Raw genomic sequence first — 18,914 nt, 5'->3', positions numbered from 1 at the left:
TCGGACCCGTTTGCGCCACGGAGCTGCGATTTCCACCTACGATCGATCGATTTCCTTCTTACGTGGTGATCGCACCACGGATTGTGTATTCCGGACGGAATTCAGCGAAAGCTACACTGCGAAACTCGGTGTTATTGTTATTAACTTTATTGCAGAGATTTTGAGCCTGTTGCTTCTTTCAACTCTTTTGCAAACGAAACACGGACAAAACGAAACCTTCAAAGTAGTTCGCGCAGAAAACACTTGACACTTTCTAGGCCTTGCGCACAACCTACTATACTAACGTATTATATTCACGTATCAACGTATTATTATTATATTGTTGTTATTATCTTATAGAGATTTAATTATTATTATTATATTACCGTAACGTAGCGAACGCAAAAACGCTTTTCTCAACGTCAAAAAATGTATTTTCTGACATGAAGATTTTGAAACCTCTGCGTTCCCGGTCCCTGGTTTTCGCTCGTAGGTTCGCAAACCAAATATTTTTGCGTTCCCGGCCTCTAGAAGTGACTTTCGAAGTGGACGGGAAAGGGATAGCTGACGCGCTAGAGCGAGATGCACTTTTGTTTGACAGATGTCACAACCCGATGTGCTATAAACCAAGGCTACGGGTTGCTATAATCCAACAGTCTCGTTTAAAAAAGGTGGTCGACGTTCATAATACTTTTTTAAAAGTGAGGATTTTAGTTACATTTTCCCAAAATAGATAAGTTATCTATGTCCAATCCGAAAGTTTGGTCTTCCATGGCTCACGCATGCCAACGAATCCAGCTATAATGCCTGCCCTAATTTTGTTTCCCCCAATGCAGTCCATAGAAAATAAAATCCATAAAATCCATACAAAAGTATCCATATCCGTAGAAAAGTATGAATTAAAGGATGTGATCTGTAAACTGTGCCTGATTCCGGTGGGCATTTCTGGAACAGCGTTTGTGCCGCTCCCCGAATCCTTTGCTGAGGAACCTTGAACAATGTTTCCTTCGTTGGCCGTGGGGGGTTGTGGGTTTCTAAAGTTTCCTTTAGGTTTCAGTTAGGTTAGGAAGATTAGTGGAGACAGGACAGATTAGTTAGTGCGAAGAATAGAACAAATAGAAATTAGTGCAATGTTGAAATATAATATAAATGATGTATAATTATATAAGCAAAATGTCGACTCTGACTCAAAATAAATCCCTCTTCTTCAAAATGAAATATAATTCTTTTCATTCTTCATTATTTTGTCCAAAATTCAAAATTTTCTGAAAATCAGTATTTTCCAACCGATTTTTTGGATTTTTCTCCCACAATAAACTTTCCTCTCATATTTCTTTATTCGCGCAAAACGTAGAGTTCGGATAGAAGCAATAAAGTTCGGCAGGCGTTTGGCTTCAGGTGATAATAATTATGTTCAACCATATTTACAGCAATACTTGGCGATACAATACTTTACAACTGATCGGGGTGGTTGCATTGGTGAGATTGGCTTAATTTAAGATTTCAGTGAGCTGTGTTCTGCACGTGTGCACGTGTTAAATTAGACTTAGGGCTACACTCTCCGGCTGTCGGTCGGTCCGGTCGGGCCACGGGATCTCTCATTTGGCGATGTATCGATCGAGGTTGTTCCAGTTGCAGGAGTAGTCGATCTGCAGCAGACCCTTCTTGCTGAGACTGAAATGTTGCGGGGTGTAACATACATTAGCGTGGGTCGCTGCGATCGCAATGGCGGTGGCCGGATCCAGCATCTGGCTCGGGCGTCTCGCCAGGCTCATACTGTGGCTCACGACGCTCACGCTGCGGGACCGTCGGCGGGTCGGGCTGGCGCTGCTGGTGGTCGCGTACAGTGGCACGTGTTCCGCTTCCTGCCGGGCGCACTCGAGACAGTCGTTCAGCGTGTAGTAGTTGTGGTGGTCCTCGGACAGGATCGTCCCGGCGATCGACGGTGGCGACGCGAGCGGGTGGTGGTGGTGCGGATGATGGTGGTAGTGACTGGCCACGTGGTGCGGTGGCGGCGGAGGCGGCGGCGGCGGCGGTGGCAACGGCATGTAGCAGCAGCTCGGCTCGTAGTACTCGTACGACGGTGGCCCCGGAAACTCCAGCTGCGGCAGCGGTTTCGGCAGCACGATCGGCCGCCTACTGCTCTTGCCAAAGCCGGGCGTGTGCAGGCGCAGCGCCGACATTGAACTGTCGCACGAACTCGGCTGTTCTGTGGACGAAGTTTCCAAATCTAAAACATACGCGGGAATGGGAGAGAATTAGTTTTTTGGCTGCCTCCGTGTCCTTTCTTTTAATCCCCCTTAGTCGAATAACGAATCGTTTTCATTGAAACCGGACCCCGCGAAATCGAAAGCCCTAGTCGGCATCGGCTGATGGCCAAACGCGGCGCTAATTAAATCGAACCAATGACAGTGATTTTGGACCCGGAGACCGGCAATTAATTCGATGATCGTCGCACATGGTCGAACCTTGCGATCGCCTGAGGGCAGGTTGCGCACGGACATGGCGACCGTTACAGGACGCCTGCTACGCCTGCCGGTGCGGAGAGAAATTATTTCGCTGATCACTTCAACGAACCAGGAACCATTATCGGGAGGGTTAATTGCGCTCACACATTCTCCCACTCGAGGTTAAACCGTTTACAAATGAGTTGACGCTTTGAGCCGTGGGCTTACTTACACCGCACCCGTACCACCAATTCTGGGCGCTTTTCGTGCATTATCGTCGTCGGGTTGAGGAAACTAGAGAGAGTAACCTTCGCACGGTCTATGCGCCACGGGCACAACACTTGTTCTTCACACGAGAGGGGTGTTCTATTGTGCGCGCTCCCCCCCACCGAAATAGACCACTAGGCCACGGGAGCACGGGACGCGTGCCAAAACCGGAACCGGGACCGGGACGTCACTCCGAACGACGACGATCCGCACTGATACGAGAGCACACCGCAAATGGCGCAGCCAGTGCGTCGATCGCGACCAGCGAGGCCAACCCGGGCGAGGGCCGTTGGCTTCGGTTCGGTTCGTTGCTCGTCGAAAGTGGTAAGGGCCACTTGTAGCGGTTAGTGGCCCCGATCGCGTCACTTTTCTCCACAGAGCGGGCCCTCGCGGTAACGCGGAAACCGGCCGCGGACCGAGGAAATGGGAAGACACACGCCGACCGATCGGCCGTCCGACCGACCGATCGCTGTTTTAAACCCGTGTTCGCCCGGGTTCGGGTTTCCTGTTTTGCCCGCCCGCCTCCGTGTTTTGTAGTATGTTGGTCAAAGTTCCGTTGCCAGGTTAGTTCGCTTTGCATACGGCTCGAGAAAGGCCCGATCTCAGCGGCTCTGACTGACAGCCGTGACTGGAAGGAATCGTCGACGAGCGCCGGGGCCGAGACCGGGGCCAATCCCACACCCGGTTCGTCGTCTGTTGTTTGTTCACGTTGTGCGTTGTTGCGTATTCTAGCAAACAAATAGACGCGAGCGCGAGCGCATTACTCAACAGACTCACTGACCCGCGGCGGCCAAAGAAAGTAATCACTTCAATTTTTCGGTCTTGAAGCGCCACTCGTAGCGTTGGAGAAACAAGCACCAGCTGTCATTCGCTCGTTGCCATGGCGATCTAGTAGCCATTGGGGCGCTGTCGAAAGGTAAGTTTCGATTTTTGTTAAATGTAGCCAAATAATTCCATTTAATTTTTGCAACCCGACGGACCGATCTGAATGCCGTCGCGACTCGTTGGCGAAATATGGTCGCGGTTTGACTAGCAACGGCTACGGCGTATCGAAGAATTAAGCCGTCCACAAAAACCCACAAGGCCACGTCGGTTCGCACCTAACGTGGCATGTAATCGGTTTGGCGTTCCGTAATTGGAGCACCCGGGCTTTTTTATCGGTGACATACCGGGGTGGCCGCCGGAATCCAGAGAGCAATCCATCGCCAGCGACCCGCTGGCGTACTTCTGACCGGTTTAACTGCGCTCCACTTTCTGCGCCGCGATGATGAAACGCAGAGCCGGTTACGCAGCCAGCAGCGCGGTCAATTGGTTTGGTCTTTTTGCACAAGTTTTCGGCGCTCGTGGCGATTATGTTTAGGGCGAACTGGGATCAATTAGCGGAGTTACCGCATGCCGGCCGGCCAATTGGTGAGTTCTTGCGGGGACACACGCAATCGGTTTCTCCTGCCAATGTTTTCCACAGATTTTGCGGAAGACACAACCATTTGCCAAGCCCTTTCTGCATCTTGAGGCCTTGTTAGACGCAGCGGTTCAACATCTATCTGCGAAGGGAAACCGACAGAAGACCATCAACGCATCTGGTTCTGTGGCTCTCGGAACTGGTCTCTCGGAACAGGTTTGCCACCGCGACTAGAGGCGCCTAGAATCCCGCTCGATGACCGATATAGGAGCGGGCCACCGCACACACTTGAGTTTGTGCCATTTCTGGCCGCTGTCCTCCATCGTCCGCGGCCTACTTTCCTGACTCCTGCGTGGTGCGCAGCGGGCGCCAACGACTCCCCGTAGCGTTCGGCGTTAAATGGCGAGTAATTACGGACCGTAAGCCCTTCAGGAAGCGATCATCGGACCGACATCCGGCACCCGGGTTAATAACTCGCGGCCCTCTGGTCCCTGGCCCTCATGCACCCCACCTACCGGTGTATGAGCTGTAGACGAGCTCGTCTCCTCCGATGCTGTCCTCGTCCATCACGGTGTCGTACCGTTCGGTGTAGAATCCGTCCTCTTCGTCTTCCTGCTCTTCGTCGCCTTCCTCCAGCTCGCTCGGTTCCGGTTCCTCTCCGGCCACTCGCTCCAGTTCCATCCCGTCCATCATCCGGGGAGTCGCGGAGTTGTGGCCATCACTGGCCTCCAGTAGAAGTTGTCGGTGTTGCTGCTGCTGCTGCTGCTGCTGGCCAACCAGTTCCAGCTCGGACTCGGAGAACTCTGGCTCGAACTCGGGTTCTTCGGCGCTCGAACCGCACTCGAGACACTCGCCGAGACCGTTCAGCTCCCCGGGCACGTAGTAGAACTTGGACTGGATCGGCTCGCCGGCCGGTGACGGGGAAACCTCGGACGTCTCGGACGCCGGGTCGAGCACATGCCTGCGAACGAGGGAATCAGAATTAGAGTCCGACGAAATTATACACATCGCCGTGCTTCACGGTAGCTTAGCTGCGGGCCCCGCCAGCGTAAGAATCTGCATAAAATGGCCCGGTTGCGTTGACGGACACTAATTAATGTTGCCGTCGCCAACGGTACAATTAACCGGACTCGAGTCAGGACCAGTCCCCAGCTTTACGAGATGCGCCCTCCGGGGCGCATTGGAATGTGGTGCCATTCGAGGAGCCATTCTCGACGCACCTAGAATCCCGGGGTACCGGTTCTTCTCGGGCGACAGAAAAGAACTCTGCCGGCCATAATTTATGCACCTTGCGCCCTCAACAACTTCGTCCGTTCGTTTTGTGCGATCGATCGAACGATCGGAAAGTGTGCCATTAGCACTGCACAATGAGGCACATCTGACCTCCTAGGTTGGATTGGCATCTATTACACACCTCCGAGTCGTCCATCGCAGAATGTGAATTAAATTAACGGTTAATTATTAATTCCACAACCTTGGCAGCGGCCTGAATTCTATTTGCATTGCCCGTGCGCCCGTGGACTTACTTGCGAATGTAGACGTAGTTCTCCATATCCCACGGATCGACGTATCGCCGGTTGAAGATGGTGGTCGGCGATGTGTCCTCGAAGATGTGCGGTGGTGGTGGCGGTGGGGGCGGTGGCGCTCGTCCGTGGCCATAGTCGGACTCGTCGCCGTCAGCCGAATCGTACTCCTTGGCCGTGTAGTAGATCGATTCCGTTCGTCCGCGGGACGACGTGAAGCTGTCGTACGCTGGCATGGCTCCGTGGCGGTTTAAACGACTACAGTGCGCTCCAGCTCCCCTAGCCTATGGGTCACTCTAGTGGAGTGTATGTGGAATGGAAACGGAATCTTTATCGGTTAAAAATGATCAATAGAAAATCGAGAGATGGTGACTTTTCCAAAAGCTCCACACAACGTGCGGCTGCCCACGGACCTTCGGACCCCTCCGAAACCCAACAACCCGGCGATGATCAACAACAACTTTCTCCGGCAGCACGCGCAACATGCGCATCGCAACCCAACATGCGATCCGGGTGGCCACTGAGGCGTAGGAGCATCCGAGCATGCTTATGTTTCACTGGCCGCTTATCGTCGTCGTCGCCGTGATAATTAGAAACAAACACCGGACGGGCTGTCCGGAGCATGTGAAATTTAAATGGAAACTGTTGCCCACAGACGGTGTTGTTACGGTTCGGGGCCGCAATGTTGGTCGCCTGTAACACTCGTTTAACATTTCAAACTACGACGTTGCGATCATGGAAAGCGTTACGATGATATGTTTGGGTTCGAGCCGAGCCTGGCCGTGGCCTGGCTCACGAAGCGATTTTCCTCTCCGGAAACAGTGGGCTTTATGTAACCGGGGGCCGGGCTTTTCACCAGAATTAAACACATTCCGACGAGAGTCGATCGACGATTGAACTGCCCGTGCGTCGGGAATCATTACGAATCGGTTGACAAATCATCTTTTCACACGAATAATTTCACGTTCTGCTTCAGCGCAGCCCAATCGGCGTTACATGGAGCGGGTGCTTTTGGGCGGGTATTACATCAACAAGGGGCTTAGTATTAATTTTACCGTTTCTTTTTTCACCCTATTTTTGGCAAAAAAGGGAAAGTGAAAGCCGATCGACCGATCCGAGAGTTGTCACCCGAGAGAGTGTGGAAGAGAAAGAAAACAAGAAAGTACACAAACGAGAAATAGGAACAAATCGGGGAAAGAAAGATGTGGTGCCGAGTCTTGAGTCTGGTCAAATCAAGATTGTGGCCACCGTCACCGGGCGGTAAACACCTTTTTCATGGGCCACAGCCACTGCAATTGCGAACCAGGGTGATGATGTTGTCGTTTTACGATCAACCACACGATCACATCAAGCCGGCAGCAATTCACGGTCCGGTCACGGTTTGGCAATCGATGCTGTGGCGCCGGAAGTGTTTGTTGTTTTATTGCTCCGATAGTAAAGCCGATCGCGTGTGTTGTCGTCTTGATGACCATTTAACTTTATGTCACACTCCTGTCGATCGTACGATGCTCGGTGGGTGCAAAGCATAATCGGACCAAATCGACCCCAGAACCTGAGTTTCACCAAGTTTCATTATGTTCTTCAACCTTCTGCTTTCGACGAGCCTAGGGGGGGGGCCTTGTCACGCAGCGCGAAACAACTCGAGCCGAACGGGTTTTAATTGTTCCAACAACCGGTACGGGGCACGTTTCCAAAAGCTCAATGTTTTCACACCTTGGCTTAATGTTTCGCCGGCAGCAAAACGAGAGAAATCCAGCTTTCCTCGTGCGTGCCGTTTGGGAAGTTTAAAACGAAAGCAGAGGGAGAGAGAGAGAGAGAGCGAAGGGACAACCGAGGGACACAACCGAAGGGGCTTGTTATGGCTTTATTGAAAAGCACGGACACTCTCCCGGAGAGGAGCTCGAAGTGCATGCGAAGCGCAAACACTCCGTTGAGGTGCCTTCTGATGATGATCCTCATGATCGACGCACCCGAGCTCCCGAGGATCCTCACGCGATTATTGACAGAAAACTAGTTTTACACAATCGAGCTAACGACGGTGGGGCCATTATTGACCATCATCACCAGCCAGCCCAGAGACTTCACCCACTTTTCCGCCAGACAAGCGCCCCGCGATTTCGTTTCGCGATGAATGCCGTTGTTTGCATTCCGCGTGCATATATTTTCTTTCTACCTCTACGACGATGCCTATGTGTGTTGATAACCCGGCTCATGTGGGGTCCCCGTTTTTTTTTGGGGGAGGCTGATGCTAGCCGCCCGATCGGACCGCACCCTTCACAGTATTCGGTTAAGGTCGAACGCGGCACGCATCAATAAACGGGCGCATCGTTAGCAGCAACAACCGTCTTGCTTAGCCATTGGTTTTGCAAAGCTTTGTTTCGCAACCACGCAACCACGATCATATTAATGATCGTCAATTGGGTAAAGAAACCCGAAGCTAGCACAAACAACTTCAATGTGCCGGCAAGCGACGAACCCGCTAAACATTGAATCTAAAACCCCCGAACCCAGCCAAAATCTTATACGCCAGAAGATCTCGGGCCAAGGCAACGTAGAAGAGCGTCCGATCGTTCTCTGTAAGCCACGCTTTAATTGTTTGCCTTTTGAATTGATATTGTGCAAACGCAGGCCGAACGATGGGAAGTTTCAATGTCCGGCCGACGTGGCCAAAACAAAAACCCGCCACACGCCGAGGCCAAGACGTATTGGAAGAAAAACAAAGGCTGACCAGGCTGGCTGGTTCGCGGGTCTGTATTACTTCACCCAGGTTGGTGCGATCGCAAGTGTCACAGAAACCTTCAGAGCCACGGCAACAACAACAGTGCCCTGTGTCGTCATTTGTTTTTTGCCTCCGTCTTAGGGTTCGCCAGGCAGGTGAATCACGTTCGTCCGATGATGCTCTTGGCCTACAAAACGCCAGAGTAGCCAGTGGGACAGCTCACCGAACGAGAAACAAAAACGCGGCTCACGTTTCAATGACACTCTTGGTGCTTTGTTTGGGTCTTCGGACAGAAACGGAAAACGGACCACCGTGGCGGTAGCCACTGGACATGGAATTAGCCACCAAAAACAGCAAAACGGAGGTTCTTTGCGGCCCCTTTAGGGCGTCTTTACAGGCGGTTGCTAATGGTCCGAAAGATAGGACAAATAACACTGGCAAACCCTTCCGTCTGAGTGTTTATTCCAACAACCAACAACTCACGGGTGATCGTCCCCGGCGGGCGGCGGGTGAAAGGCTTTCAAACGAACCCGCGGCGGCGGCTTGCAGCTCATCCTCATCCAGTCATCAACTAATTTTCTTCCTCTGAAACGTGTCTCCTGTCCGAAGCACTCTAACGGAGCTCGAGCTCTAACGATTTCCGGTTGCAAAATGGTCCGCCAACCGGTTCGGGCTGCAAACCCGTCGACGTCGACTTCCGAGATCGTCTTCAGCGTTGAACTCTCCCATTTATGGGCCCACATTTTCGTTTAATGTTTCCAATCCCTCCATGCTGCTTTTCGTGTATGAACCTTTCCGAAACACTCGATCGCATAAGTTTCGCGATCTTCGGTCCCGGTCTTCGGTTCCATAAATCATGCAAATTGGCCACTCATTTGGAAGCAGCGAATCCGAATCCCCTAAACGAGCGGTCGGTGCGTTTAGTTGGCAATTTTCGGTGATCGATCGTGGCTCGGGAAAGCCGGTCCCTGACTTCCGCCAGCCAGCCACCTTCTAAATGCTTGTCGCAATCGAAAGTGTTGGAAAGCGCCAGCGCTTAGGGAGAATGGCAGTTCCCTGTCCAAACGCTCCGAATTATGCCACTTGCCACTAATGCCAATTATGAACTCCGAAACGATAGCATCTCTGGCCGGGTTTTGTTGAAACAAATGGAGCTTCCCACAGCGCCAATCAGGTTAGACAGGAAAAGATGCCTGGGAAGCCACGAATCTGCGGAGCCCCGGGGTCATTTGGCCTCCGAACCGGCGTGTGAAAGTGGGAAAATTTCTCACACAATCTCTTGCGACCGCAGACGAAAGATCGCCCGTTTTATGGGCGCGAATAAAGTAATTACAGCTGTTTGGATTTGATACACGGGTGCTGCCGAGGCTGCCGGGTGCCTAATAAATGGAGTTTTAAATGGTTGCGCTTATGTCACGATGCCGGAAACGTATTATGCTAATGTCGTGATCAATCAAATGCGACGACCATGCCCGGCATACGAAGAGATGGGCTCGGATATTATTATTACAGTACCGTACGGCTGGTCCGGTGGCGTAGAAGGGTTCCTACTGTAACGACGATCACCGTTGTCACGATCGTGCCATTGCGCTGCCATCCCGGGACGACGCGTTTCGGGTCACGATTTCCTGCCCAAAAGTGCCTCTATATTGTTGCACTTGCACCGACGGAAATGGCCGCGGGTTTGGGCTCGCCCGAAGAATCAGCCTCTCGTTGGACGCACGCCCGGTTCATAATCATGGCGTCACGCGATGCGTGATTGGCGAGATTCTGTTCGCCTCATCAAACCGCGCATTGTTTGTTGAGAGGGAAGAAGATCATCAGACTCCCCTCCCCGGTTTGAGGAAAGTAGCTGCTGATCGCAACGGGATCATTGTTGCGCCACCGATCGCCGATTTCTACGCCACCGTGAAGAGATCGCGTGCTCAGAAGATTTATTGCAGGGATCGTCCGCGTCCGCGAGAGAGATAGTGTTTCGATCCCAGCCGGTGAGAGGACAACTTTTGCAAACTCCAACGCGCGCGAAGATCATCCCGCGACGCGTGACCATCCACGGCGAACTCAAGGACGACCATCCGCAGAACGTTCTCCTCGATCGCTGCTCGTTGGTTAAGAAATAAATGTAGGATGACACCAGCGCGTTACACCATCAACGATCGAGTGGGGGTCAAAGATGCAAACGCGCCAGCTCATGGCGTAGACACGTTCTGCTTGCGTAATGTGCGCGTAAGACGCGTGTGAACCGAAGAGATGATGAAATATCTATTCTGATCCGTGCCCCAAAGCCACACACTAAGGGAGAAAGTTTTCGGGAAATTGAGCCCGGACTAATCGCACAAATCAATCCCTGGTCTGTCCCCTGGGGGGCCATACTGTGGGAGCACGCCCTGTTTAGATGTTCCGCGATCGCCAGCGTGTGTATCGGAATATGAACCGCCCCACTCAATGTTGGGAAACCGTATCCGTAGTGGCCGTATCTTAAGTGGCCACTAAGCCCCTAACCGAGGGGATAATTTTACTCTTCCGGAACAGGGCGGTTCGGCCGAACGGGCGAGCTCTTTTTCTCTCTCCATCCCGTGCCGTGCTTCTGGATCTGGCCCTGTTATCTCGCTGGCCATTTCGCACCCGCACAGCGTGTCCACGGTGAAAGTGAAGAAAGCAAGGGAATCCCAACCATCGCCCCAGCAGAGAGCGCAAGTGTCCAGGCGCCGTGAGAAAATGGGGTTTTGGGCAAATTTCTGAACCCACCGTAATTGGACACCGGCCTGGCTTATAACAAATAGAAAAGGCCGCTCATAAATATGGACCACAAGATGGGGTCCACCCCGCGGGGTGTTGTTGGAGAAGGACAACATTAGTGGCTGCTTCTGGGTGGGTAACCTTCAAAGCGGGCCTCGCCGCCGGGCCTGTCGTCACGGAACCGTTTTCGAGTGATTTGAAGTTTGGAAACCAGTTCCTCCTGTGCACTGAAGCGAAGCATTAGACGGGCGCGCAATAATTTCGGAATCGGAACGGTTCGGTTCTGAGCCGGTCCACTTATCGAGGCGTTCTGTTACCTTCCGGGCCCCCGGGGGCACCCGATGCGTCCTTCGATTGCGCCAAAAATTCCGCTCCTACTGCCGCTTGGCCACGATTAGTTCACTTCATTCACCCGTCGGATGGGGCACTTTGATGGGGCTGTGAAAAATGGATGGGTTTTTGAGAAATACAAGGCCGATTCATTTGCCGACACGCCGTTTGATCACTTTCTTCATCACAAATTCAATTTACATTTCACGCTCCAACAGTGGGGGGGCCATTCCCGCTTAAAAGATTATTCGCGCGTAAGAGCCGTAGCCAACGAACAAGACGGAACCTGCATTCACCGACAGCACAGCGCAGTTAAAGATCGCATGCAGACTCGAACCTCCTGCCCGAAAAAACCGGAGCGAGCCCGACCGACAAAAACCCCCCCAGCAGGCAATCCAAATATTAATCGTCCACCGGGCAGCGGAAAACCGAAACACGCGAAGAAAACGCCCCGGACGGAGCGGACAGGAAAAACACGGCCCCACGGCGGACGGTCATCGACACTGCGCGGCGCATATTTGGTTTGGTTGTTAAAATATTGCCCAGCTTCGCTCGAGACAAAAAGGGTTTCACGATTTGCACGGCCCACATTCGGGTGGCCAAATCATAAATCGCCACAACGCCAAACTGCCACGCTCCGGTGGACGCCGCCGCTCTGCGTACCTTGAAAACAGTTTCACTTTGCGTTTGCCAACTGTTGATAACTGTACACCATTCTATCACGATCGCACGATCAGTCACGGCGCGCGGCACTCTGAAAACGCGACCGTGTTTTCCGACCTCCGGTTTCCAGTGAACTGACCGCACGCGTTTCCAACGCGCGCGCGCGCCCGTCTCTCGTCCGCCACGAATGAACCTGCGCCGGCCGCGTGGAATGAACGCTCGATCGAGTGAACGATCGCGCGCGCGCGCGAGAGAGAGAGAAATGAACACGATTCGAAAAGTCGTCCACTTTCTTTCGCAGAAACCCATTAGTGGCGCATTTTCATGCCGATCACACCGAGAGCGCGGCCGTTCAAAACCGAAAAAAACGGTGCGTAATGATAACGGACGGAGTGCACGTGTCGCTTGCGCTCGTGATCCCAAGGATAAATATTCCAAATTGCGGCACCTGACCCTAAACACGGTATCTCTCTCGCTCTCGCTCTTTGGCCACCGAAACTATTAATAGCAATTGACGCCCGTGGCGCTTGACCCGCGGCTCAATTGCACCCCTAATTGTCCAGCCTGCGAAGAAAGGGGTGGTCGATGTGTATGTTACGTGGCACGATGGGGCTTGGCCCAAATTTGGCCCCCGCGAAAACTATTTTCCCTCCCATTTTCCGCTGATGGCCACTCTTCGGTGGGGCCTCTCCTCGAAAGCGTACTCCCCTTCGCCTCCATGACCTAATGGGATCGGTTCGATTGTTGCAATTGAGATCATCCCCCGCCGTGGCGCCGTGACGGAATCGTCCCGACGAGACGGGGGCAATAAAATTCTAACCCCGAAACAGCCGCGTTTTACTAACAAAACCCGTGGCGGCCCTCGGCGTGCCTTTTTCGCGCACTCACTCAGTGCCGTAACCGTAGGAGCCTGGAGAGCCAGACTCCATAAACGTGTCGGCTTTCTAGTTTCTTCTCAAATTTTATTTCATCCGTCGCTTGTCAAGTCGAACCTCCCGGCGGCCGGTAGAGGGCGGAACGTTCGAATGGTTGAATTTCCAACGAAAAAGCATGAATAATGCGACTCACGCGACTCACGGACCATCCTCACGGGCGCGTAGGGCGCGTGCAACGGACCGTGCCATCCGATTCCCCTCGGCCGAGTTATGCTCCACGGGCGCGCCTATCCACTTCAACAAACAAACGTCAAACCCGTCGTTTCTCTCACTTTACAACTTTCTTTCGTTGTGGTCGGCTCTTGACCATTGGCCGGCTCGTGAAAAGCGAGAAAAATGGAGATGGAAACCTTTCCCCAACTTTTCACGCACTAATCGATGCTGCTGCGGCCCATGCTTATGTGACCTCGCGCCCCGTCTTCGATGTGCTGCTAAGTAGGCCCTGAAAATTCACATTAGAGCCCACCCCGAAACGGCTCAACGCAAGGGCGGACGATCGCGATCGCGTGTTTGGTTTTCGGCACCCGTGAGAAGGCTCATAAAATTGCAGCGGAAAATGTAGCAGGAAAGCCCACTGTGCCTGTTATTAATAAACCGGGAAAAAAAGGAATCTGTAAGAAAGTCCCGCAATACAGCATTGAGGGCTCACGCTCGCTGACCGTTCGGCACAAACTCCCGTCAAATGTGCGATAATCACGTTACGACGTTGCGCAACCCATTGCGCCTATCAAATTTCAATATCACACACTATCTGCTGGATGGCTGGTGGTGCTCCGACCTCCGCGGTACTCCGGCACGTTCGGACGGTGGATCTTTGCACTCGGTCGGACAGCGGGTTGAATAATCGGTTTATTCGGCGCGCGCATCACAACAAACGATGTGAAACGTCGTTTATTGGAGACCGCAGAGTGATGAAGAGTCGAAATGCGCTCCTTTTTTGCACATTTTGATAGACTGCCACATAAACGTGGTGGTGCCCACCCATTATGCGCTGCCCCGTTGCGCACCGCGTTTATCGGCCGTTATTCGCGTTCGTGCGCGCTTTTGAGTGGCGATTTTTCTAATGCTTACTTTTCAGTGCTTAAAACTACAAAAAAAACTTACACACTCGTTACACAACGTTTTGGCCACGAATCGCACGAATCGGCTCCAGAATCCAGAAACCGATCATATTACTAACCAACTAGTGATTCAATTATTGTGCTTTTATTTTGGCGAACAATTCTCAACTCGAATTTCAAGGTCGCCAATGATTCCGTGCCGTGGGTGCCAAAAAGTGAATCGATTGAAAAAGTGATTGCCAATCCGTGATTCCCAATTGATGGCTCACTCTGGACTGCTATGCCACCGGACTTTCGCTTTCAAGAAGCGAAGCGATTCCCTTCACTTTAATTCCCACTTTTGGCAGCTCTTAATCAACGCTACACGCTACCACAGCACACCGACCGAGCCGTGAATGATTGAGTGACCTTTTTCGAAACATAACGATCGCCATGTTACCCGGCTCATGTCCGCCTCGCGGGGGAAATGGTCTCTTAACAAGTGGCCGCCTCGCATCGGACGTGTAAAAGCCTGATACGCGGTGAAACCAATTTACACTGTCACGAAACAATGGTTCCCTGTCTGCGCTACGTTCGACGCCCGGCCTTACTGAATTCACTTAACAAATGGTCCCCCCTCCCGCTAATAAGACGGCCATCGCAATCGACGAGCGATCCACGGTAAAAACAGAGTCGCCCATTTAGCACCTAATTTACGTCGGGTAGTTCCCGCGGAAATGAAACTCTTGGATGGAGTTTGGTTCCTTCGTTGGTTCGTAGTCGTTGTTTTAGTTTCTTTTTCCTTCGGCCAAGCAAAATCTACAACGCTGCTTGTGGTACCGGAAAGTGGGAAACTTTCAACGAGGAAGTTCCAATGAACCCCCACAATTAGTCACACTCGATTACGTGTTCATCAAAAACAAAATCGAATCGGAACGATCCCGTCTCGCGACCATCGCCTGTTCATTAAGCTCCATATTAAGCTTCCAACAATTTGCATCATTCAGTTTAAAGTTTTAAGAATTCAATTTTAATTTGCACTCACCTAAAGCTGGCCAGACGTTTAGTTCTTTTTAAGCCGCTCACTCCACACTTTTGCGACGATCTTCACCAGTCGTCGAAGGTTGTGCAAATTGGTGCAGTGGTTTGCTTGCTGGCCATTTCGATTTGCCACCCGAGGCCTTACTGAAAGGCAACCGAAAAGATTAAAAACGGTTTTCCTATCGTCCCAAAAGATCCAAAAAACATTCACCTTCTATTGGCACGTCCTCCGCCGGCACCATCCGCCTGATCGTGCAGTATCGCAACGGGATTGGATGTAGTGCAGGTAACGTTTTCTTAAGCCTAATCGTGTAGTTTCGGCTCACCGGAATCGGCATTTTGCTGCGAGGTATCACACTTCTTTGCTTTGGTCGCATCAAATCGATCTACGGAATGCCCAGGAACCCAAGCCCAACACAACACTGTTCACCCCGACGAATCTCAACGAAACACTGCAGAGCACAGCGCAGAGTGGTCCCACCAGAAACTCGCTTTCGCAGCACGCAGACCGGAAGCCTTCGATTGGTTGGTGTCGTAAATAACGTAAAATTCTAAATGGCGCACATGTGCCCACTCAATCGTGTCAGACAAACAGTCGAAGCAAAAGTTCACCGTGTGGTCGCTGTTCCGTTCGCCGTCGTGGTTTGCAAATTGCCCATTCTGTGCATTTTTGTGCGTTGAGAAATGTGGATGCAACACAATCGACCAAACGTCTTTACTTCAGTTCACTCCTTTGGAGAAGGACTCGACGCAACGGCTTAATATTATTTTAGCAGTGGTAAAGTTTCGCCAAAAATTAAACTGTGTGCAATCGTTGATCCTTGCCAACTTTAACGCTAAGTGCCAAATGTTATCCGTAGAAATCATTCCTCTTGATTCCCGTTCCTGTTTGAACGGATAATTTGAATACCGAGCCGCTTTTTTAATCCAGCCACTGAACTGTCATTCCAATGACAGCGCCACCGTTGTTCGAAATTCAGCTCGCTGTGCTAAACTGTACTAAACGCGGCGGCGAACGGCAAGAGCTGTCAACTCGTCCTTTCAACTTTTATTCCCTGTGGCATTCACTACGTAAGTAAAATATATTACCTTATTTTTCGATGATTTCTTTTTGTATTTCACCTGAAAAGTGATCAGCCAAGTTCGGCCGTTAACCGACGAGAAAGTCGCCAGTGTACAGCCATCGAAAGAAGCGGATCAGAGTGTGAATGGTGCACCAAATCACGCGAACATTAGGACGCACATGGCACGTAGCAAAACATGCGACGTTATGTTTACACGATAACTATTAAAAGCCCTTGCGCCGCACTGCTCTACCGAAATGAGTTAAATAAATAGCTTCGCATTGTAAACGATAGCTAAGACGGCGCTGTTGGCCTTGGGTTTGCCGCAGATTTGTCGACAAAATAGCGTCGCCACTTTAACCTAACCTCACTAAGGCACTGTTTTCCGGTCTTTCGCAGGTTAACCGTTGCTCCCCATTAACGGAACGATGTCGGGAAATCTAGATATTCTAGCACTGAAGGAGGATGACGTGACGAAGATGTTGGCCGCGACGACGCACATCGGAAGCACCTCGGTCAACTTCCAGATGGAGCAGTACGTCTACAAGCGCCGAACGGATGGTGTCCACATTATCAACCTTGGGCGCACGTACGAGAAGCTGCTGCTGGCTGCCCGTTGCATCGCCAGCATCGAACACCCGGGAGAGGTACGCACGGGCAATGATGGGCGGAGATTGGACAAACGTCTCACATTTCTTTCCCCACCCCTGGCAGATCTACGCCATCTCGTCCCGTCCGTACGGTCAGCGTGCCGTCCTGAAGTTCGCCCACTACACGGCGGCGACTCCGATTGCCGGTCGGTTCACGCCCGGTGCCTTCACCAACCAGATCCAGACGGCTTTCCGCGAGCCGCGTCTGCTGATCGTCACCGATCCGCTGACCGATCACCAGCCCGTGACCGAGGCGTCCTACGTCAACATTCCGGTCATCGCTTTCTGCAACACCGATTCGCCGCTCAAGTTTGTCGACATTGCCATCCCGTGCAATACCAAGTCGACGCACTCGATCGGCCTGATGTGGTGGCTGCTGGCCCGCGAGGTGCTCCGTCTGCGTGGCAAGATTGCGCACGACAAGTGGGACATCATGCCCGATCTGTTCTTCTTCCGCGATCCGGACGATGCGGAGAAGGAACAGGCTGCCATCGAGGCTGCTGCCCCGCCTCCGGTAAAGGACACCTACCCGGAGGAGCAGGTGGTGCAGGATGAACCCACCAACTGGGGAGGCGAAGATACCACCGCTAACGTCGCTGCTGTGCCGCCTGCGGCCGCCCCAGCGGTGGTGCGCCCGGTCGGTGGACAGGGGGATGATTGGAACGAGGATGATACCGCTGCACCAGTGGCCGGTGCTGCCTCCTGGGGAGGTTTCTAAGGTGTCCAGCCATAGACACCGGTCGGCGGTGGTCGGCGCGTCGCGATGCATCGTAAGACGCACGTGGATGGTCGCTCGAAAACTGGAGGAACCGAATAAAAAATTCATTCTGAAAATACACATAATATATGTGTGTGTCTGCTTTATTTGCACTTTTTCTCCGCAAAACATCAGTAAAATCAGAACGACCTAACAGCTTAGTATCATGATTAAAAATTCCACTCGTCGACGGCGTTCATGACGGCCATAGAATAATAGAAGGCGAGCGTTGCTGTTCACATTTCATAGGCCAATTTTTAATTTTATTTAAAAATCATTCATTTAAACTAGGCAAAGCAGAGGATTTATCTATGAATGACGGATTCCGCAGGCGATGTCTTAAGTTCATTCTGTTCCCAGAGGGTGTGCGGAGCGTCCCGTCGTTGGTGGCACGTAGTCATACCAGCATAGTTGCCGAAGAGTCCATCCGGACGGTACATTGGTGAATAGAAACGAATCTGTCCCCAGAAGACGGAGGTGCTGCAGTGCTCGTCATTAGCAGTCACAGGGACACACGAGAGTCAACTGGATATCGAATATCGGTCGCATATCGAATGCGTTGCAGAATGCGTAACCGCTTCGGAACGGCGATCGACAGAGATCGCCTACGGGCGCAGCATAGGCTGTTAATACGCCCACCGGCACCTAGTGAGCGGCGGAGGACGGACCTCCCAGGTTGACTGTCAGCCCTACAGTCTCGGATACAGCGTATCGATCGTATCGAACTATTGACACAATAATTCCTAGTATAAGTATAATTATCAAATAATTACTTTAGTACTTTATTGTAACGAATAAATGGCGATGGGCAGTCGCATTCCGGCTTGATCTGAGTCATGTTGTCTGTGCTTGTGAATTTCAGAATGCTGTCGCAGGCCCTTGTTCTAGTTCGTTTTTTGTGATTGTCCATACGCCTATAAAGGATGGCTTTCGCACGGAACGCTTTACATCATACTTTACACTCGAATGGCTTGTAACCGATGTGCGTCGTTCTGTGATTCTTTAGATGAATTAGCAGCGCAAACTTTTTGTGGACACGGAGGATACTGGACAGCATCAATTGTGAATCCTCGTTATGAATTTTCCCGATCCTTGTTGTGAATTTTCGAATGGAGAGCCAAGTTGAATGCCGCATGGAACTCTTTGTCACTGAGTTTACGCTGGAATGGCTTCCCACTAATGTGCGCAGTGATGTGAATTTTTAGTCGATCTAACTTTGCGAACTTTTGTGGACACTGCGGACATTGATGTTGATCTTTCTTGTGAATGTTCATATGACAACGCAGGTAGTTTTTCGCATGAAACGCTTTGTCACAGACATTACACTGGAATGGCTTCTCACCGGTGTGCGTTCTTAT

General features: G+C 51.7%; 2 protein-coding genes across 2 annotated transcripts; one reads left to right on the top strand and one right to left on the bottom strand.

Annotated features, from left to right (window-relative positions):
* Nucleotides 1–1,372: 1,372 nt before the first annotated feature.
* LOC131216434 (histone-lysine N-methyltransferase SETD1B) lies at nucleotides 1,373–5,896 on the bottom strand. The gene is made up of 3 exons (XM_058210925.1): nucleotides 5,622–5,896; nucleotides 4,611–5,056; nucleotides 1,373–2,209 (listed from the first exon to the last, which is right to left on the bottom strand). Exons 1-3 carry the CDS (start codon nucleotides 5,852–5,854, stop codon nucleotides 1,578–1,580), a joined length of 1,311 nt encoding a protein of 436 aa, XP_058066908.1. The 5' UTR covers nucleotides 5,855–5,896; the 3' UTR covers nucleotides 1,373–1,577.
* A 10,191-nt stretch (nucleotides 5,897–16,087) lies between these two features.
* Nucleotides 16,088–17,638, top strand: LOC131215640 (small ribosomal subunit protein uS2). Its single transcript, XM_058210034.1, has 3 exons — nucleotides 16,088–16,156; nucleotides 16,549–16,796; nucleotides 16,864–17,638. The coding sequence occupies exons 2-3, from the start codon at nucleotides 16,578–16,580 to the stop codon at nucleotides 17,515–17,517; spliced, it is 873 nt and encodes a 290-aa protein (XP_058066017.1). The 5' UTR covers nucleotides 16,088–16,156; nucleotides 16,549–16,577; the 3' UTR covers nucleotides 17,518–17,638.
* The last annotated feature ends 1,276 nt before the right edge of the window (nucleotides 17,639–18,914 follow it).

This window comes from Anopheles bellator, chromosome 1, assembly GCF_943735745.2.
Source record: "Anopheles bellator chromosome 1, idAnoBellAS_SP24_06.2, whole genome shotgun sequence".
NCBI classification, from domain to species: domain Eukaryota; kingdom Metazoa; phylum Arthropoda; class Insecta; order Diptera; family Culicidae; genus Anopheles; species Anopheles bellator.
The sequence above is the reverse complement of the archived record's forward strand: the minus strand, read 5'-3'. Positions and strand labels throughout refer to the sequence as shown.